The 5,117-nt window shown below is 42.6% G+C and overlaps 1 protein-coding gene across 1 annotated transcript; it reads left to right on the forward strand.

Moving 5' to 3' along the window:
• The first annotated feature begins 1,536 nt into the window (after nt 1–1,536).
• Nucleotides 1,537–4,735, forward strand: LOC138445735 (low molecular weight phosphotyrosine protein phosphatase). The gene has a single exon (XM_069599964.1). The coding sequence runs from the start codon at nt 3,390–3,392 to the stop codon at nt 3,864–3,866; it is 477 nt and encodes a 158-aa protein (XP_069456065.1). The 5' UTR covers nt 1,537–3,389; the 3' UTR covers nt 3,867–4,735.
• The last annotated feature ends 382 nt before the right edge of the window (nt 4,736–5,117 follow it).

Consider the following 5,117-nt stretch of genomic DNA (forward strand, 5'->3'; position numbering starts at 1 on the left):
ATAGTACCATTGTCCCCATCCTTAGTGCTCTGTGAGGTAGTGTTGATTTCCTGAGGCTGCGGCTAAGACAATAGAAATTTATTCTCCTACCGTTCTGTAAGCCAGAGTCTGAATCAAGTGTCGGCTGGCTGCTCCCTCCAGAGGTTCTAGGGAAGACTCCGCCCCCCCCCCCCTTTTTATCTCTTCCAGCTTCTGGTGGCCGCTGGCTTCCTTGGTTTGAGACGTCACTTCATTCTCTGCCTCATTTTCACCACACCTTCTCTTTTCCTCTGATCTCTATCTCCAATCTGCCTTTACTTTTCCCTTATAAGAACACCTGTCGCTGGATTTAGGGCCCACTTGGATAATACAGGATAATCTCAAGACCCTTAATTTACTTACACCTGCAAAGACTTTATTTCCAAATCAGGTATCATCCATACATTCTGGGGATTAGACCATGGGTTTGTACTTTGGGAGCCCACTATTCAACCCACTACAGGGAGAAAAATCACTTTTTCAAAATTACATGGCCATGGTATTTTAAAAGCTCAAACTCTTATCAGAAAAGCAGAACTCTCACAAAAATTTAGCAATGCAGATTTAGAAACTTTTTGTATTGTATCAAGGGATGGCCCTGAGAGACCAGACAACTCTTAATAACCCATCACAGAGAAGATGACTGCATTCCTTATTTTATTAGCTTTGAGATGGCAATAAACTGTGTATGAATGTTTGGATTATTATTCATGAAATTTAGGATGTTAAGCTTATGGTCTTTAACTTGATTTCTTTTTTTTAATTTTTTTTTTTTTTTTAGGCTGCACCATGAGTGGGGCAGGTGGGATCTTAGTTCCCAGATCAAACCACTGGATTTCCAGGGAAGTCCCTGTTGGTGCATAAGTCAAAACACAGGTTATTCCCGCATTTGTGTCTCACACAGCAAACCATACAACATTTCATCAGTATCAGAGACAAATCTGCTGAATGATTTCCCATTAGGGAATGACTCTGCTTTAACCTGCCTGCAGCTCAGCTTGTATGGGTTGTCACAGCCTATGTGACCATTCAAGTCAATTTCAGATATGAATAAAGAGGTTTCTATATTACAGATGTTCTGGACACCCACTTTGCACTTACCTTCGGATTTAATTGGATCTGGTCTGAAGGTCAGGCTGATAATTGAAGAGATGTGCATGCTTCCAGTCATTATAATCTCCCAATTTTAATAACCCAAGTCGGTAGACCAGCTTGAAAGTTGAAAGATGTTCAGGCGTGTCAGACTCTTTGTGACTCCATGGACTATATGGTGCATGGAATGCTACAGGCCAGAGTACTGGAGTGGGTAGCCATTCACTTTTCCAGGGGATCTTCCCAACCCAGGGTTCAAACCCAGGTCTCCCACATTGCAGGCTGATTCTTTAACAGCTGAGCCACAAGGAAAGCCCGAGAATATTGGAGTGGATAGCCTGTCCCTTGGGTTATTAAAATAAATAATAAAAATATTTATTAACAAATACGTTTAAAATTTTAACATTATTTTAAAATAAATATTTTTAAAATGTTTATTTAAAAAAATATTTATTTGGCTACACTGGGTCTTACTTGCAGCACAAGGGTTCTTCATTGTGGCATGTGGGATCTAGTTCCCTGACCTGAGCCCCCAGTCTAAGCCACTGAAGCACCAGGAAAGTCCTTCTAGTTCCATCTTGAATCATTACTTAGTCAATAACTGATGCATCCTATACATATATACATATATATTTTTTCAGCTTTACTGATGTGTAATTGACATTGAATAAACTGCACATATTTAAAGTGTGTAATTTTATAAATTTTGACATAAATTTATTCCTGTGAAACCATCACCATAATCAAGATAATGAATACATCCATCACCTCCAAAATATTCTTCCTGACTCTTTGCAGTCTCTTTTTATTCCTACCCCACCCTATCCACAGACAGCCACTGATCTGCTTTCTGTTTCTTAGATTAGTTAATGTAGAAATTTATACAAAGGAGTGTTAATTAGGTACTGTGTTTTTTTTGAGGAAGGTGGTCTGGCTTCTTTCATTCAGCAGAATTATTTTGAGAGTCAACTATGTTGTTGGGTATATCAGTGGTTCATATTTTGTTATCACTGAGTAGTATTCTATGGTATTTATATACCACAATTAGTGAGTATATTCACCTATTGAGGAACATTACCAAGAAAGCTGTTATGAACATTTCTGTGCAAGTCTCTGTATGTTTCCATCTCTGGCGAGTAAACTCCTAGCTGTGGAATGGCCGGACCATATAGCAAGTGTAGGTTTAACTTTTTAAGAAAGCATCAAGCATTTTCAAAGTAGCTGTCATTTTACATCCCCACCGATACTGAGTAGTGTAAGATATTTTCAGGTACTCTGCTTCTATGAGAAGTCTGTGTAATTATAGCCATTCTAGGGTATTATGGTACCTCGTGGTGATTTTAATTTCCATTTCTAGAATGACAAATGACGTTCAGTATCTTCCCGTGATTATTTGCTTCTGCATATATCTGCTCAGATCTTTTGCCTGATTTATAATTGGGCTGTTTATTCTCTTATTATTGAGTTTTGAGGATTCTGTATATGTTCTGGATATAGGCCTTTTATCATATTTAAGTTTCGCAAATATTTTCTCCCGTGTCTTGCTTTTCCATTCTCTTGACAGTGTCTCTGAATGAATAGAAAATATTAATGTAGATGAAGGGTTGACCAGGTCAGTCACTGTGGAAGGGCTCCAAACAGGCAACAGTTGGATGACAAGGGTACGTTGACACATTGCATAGGAAAGCTGACATTGCACAGGAAAGAGCTGTTTCATTAGTAAAACAGAAATGTGTGTCATGCTGCTAACTAATACAAAGCCAGGCCATGTTTTCCATTTCCTAGATGACTATTTGGCCCTGTAAGCAAAGGGGTTAGGAGGCCAAAGCCATTACAGGTGAACTGTGACATTGTGCACCTCCCCCACCCTTTAAACATGAGTGAGGACAGAGAAAGAAAATCAAAGGGATATGCTCTGAGTTGCTTAAATAAATATTCATGCCTAGGGGTACTCATAAAACATACATGAAAGCAATCCAGGGTAGCATTTCATGTGGAATCAAAAGGATTTGGCACCTACAGCTGAAATGGTACAGTATCAAAGCAGAGGGGAAAGTGTGATGTTGATCTTGACAGGCAGCAAGATCATTCCCACATACTGTGAGAAACTACTCACATAGACGAGGGTTTCTAAAAGGCCTTCTCTTGACTAAAGGCAGGAGGGGACCAGAGGGTGAAGCTCCCATTTCTATGGCAGAATGGGCAGTGGTTGCAAATTTCCCACCTTTTTTTAAAAAAAAAAAAAATTGAGTACTGGGCGCCTCTGCGCGCGCGGGAAGATGGCCGAGCAGGTGACCAAGTCGGTGCTGTTCGTGTGTCTGGGCAACATCTGTCGATCACCCATTGCAGAAGCGGTTTTCAGGAAACTTGTAACGGATCAAAGCATTTCAGATAATTGGGTCATTGACAGTGGCGCTGTTTCTGACTGGAACGTGGGCCGGTCACCAGATCCAAGAGCTGTGAGCTGCCTAAGAAATCATGGCATTAACACAGCCCATAAAGCAAGACAGGTCACCAAAGAAGACTTTGCCACTTTTGATTATATTCTATGTATGGATGAGAGCAATCTGAGAGATTTGAATAGAAAAAGTAATCAAGTTAAAAACTGCAGAGCGAAAATCGAACTGCTCGGAAGCTATGATCCACAGAAACAGCTTATCATTGAAGATCCCTATTATGGCAACGAGGCCGACTTTGAGACCGTCTACCAGCAGTGTGTGCGGTGCTGCAGGGCCTTCCTGGAGAAGGTGCGCTGACCGGCCGTCCCGCTGTGACCCAGGCTCGTCCCCCCAGGCCGTGTGTCCAGTGTCAGCCGTGTCGCCGTTCCCGAGCCAAGGCTGCAGCCCTCTCTTCAGTTGACTCGCTGTTTCTCACCTGAAAAAATAATTGTAGATGGAAGTCAGTCTTTGTGTTTGACGAAAGAGTAAATAAAAAACCTTTGATTCAGATAGTTTATTTGGGGTAAGAGTTCCTTAGACCAGCTAAACCTCCCACTACGCCCAGTTACGAAAGCAGTGGAGCAGTCGAAGAGTGGAGCAGAGCCCGGGAGAGCATGGGGACGTGGAGCGAGGCGCCCCTCGGGGCCTGCGCGGCGCCTCCCTCTGTGGCCGGGCCCTGCCCACACCGCCCCCCGGGGCCTGGCGCCCAGCGCGGGAGCTGCCACTCACTCAGGGCGCGCGGGCGCACTCAGAACGGGGAGGAGCTGCTCCGTGGGGCTCTTCTTCACCTTCACTGCTTCCTGGTTTGTGTCTGTGTGGTTCATTTCATAAGGAAGTCACCTTATGTGTTCCCATCTGAACCCCTTTGCCTCTGGAAATGCAGTCGCATCCGGGAGAAGGGCGTGTGTGCTGGTTTATCTTACCAGCTTCGGGACTGTGTCCGCGACGTGTGTAACTGCCCGAATGTCAATTATAGATCGCCTTGTGTGGGAAAAAGTATTAAGTTGGAAAAAGTCCTTTTATGTTGGAATGCCTAAATGTTGATAAGTATTCTTTTGTCAGCGCCTGGTTATAGGGAAACGTACATAATTTGTGCGCACTTTGAAATAACTGATCTAAAATTCATATGAATATATGTCAGAAAAAATTGTTCTCAAATAAACTGGGGAAATGGCAGAAAAAAAAAATTTATTTATTTAATAGTTTGGTTGTGGTTGGTCTTTGTTGACGTACTCGGGCTTTCTCTAGTTGCAGCCAAGCAGGGGCTACTCTCTAATTGCTGTCTGTGGGTTTCTCATTGTAGTGGCTTCTATTGTTTCAGAAGAGAAGCTCTAGCCCCCCGGGCTTTAGTAGCTGTGGTGCATGGGCTTAGATACAAATAATCTCAAGAGGGGGCTTCCCTGGCAGTCTAGTGGTTAAGTCTTTGCCTTCCAATGCAGAGGGTATGGACTTGATCCCTGGTCAGGGAGCTAATATCCCATATGCCTCCTAGCCAAAAAAACAAAACATAAAAAGCAGAAGCAATATTGTAACAAATTCAATAAAGGCTTTAAAAATGGTCCACATCAA

This window comes from Ovis canadensis, chromosome 9 (assembly GCF_042477335.2).
Source record: "Ovis canadensis isolate MfBH-ARS-UI-01 breed Bighorn chromosome 9, ARS-UI_OviCan_v2, whole genome shotgun sequence".
NCBI classification, from domain to species: domain Eukaryota; kingdom Metazoa; phylum Chordata; class Mammalia; order Artiodactyla; family Bovidae; genus Ovis; species Ovis canadensis.

Excerpts from the sequence above, each read along its gene's own strand:
- LOC138445735 (XM_069599964.1), top strand. The coding sequence starts at position 3,390 with ATGGCCGAGCAGGTGACCAAGTCGGTGCTGTTCGTGTGTCTGGGCAAC.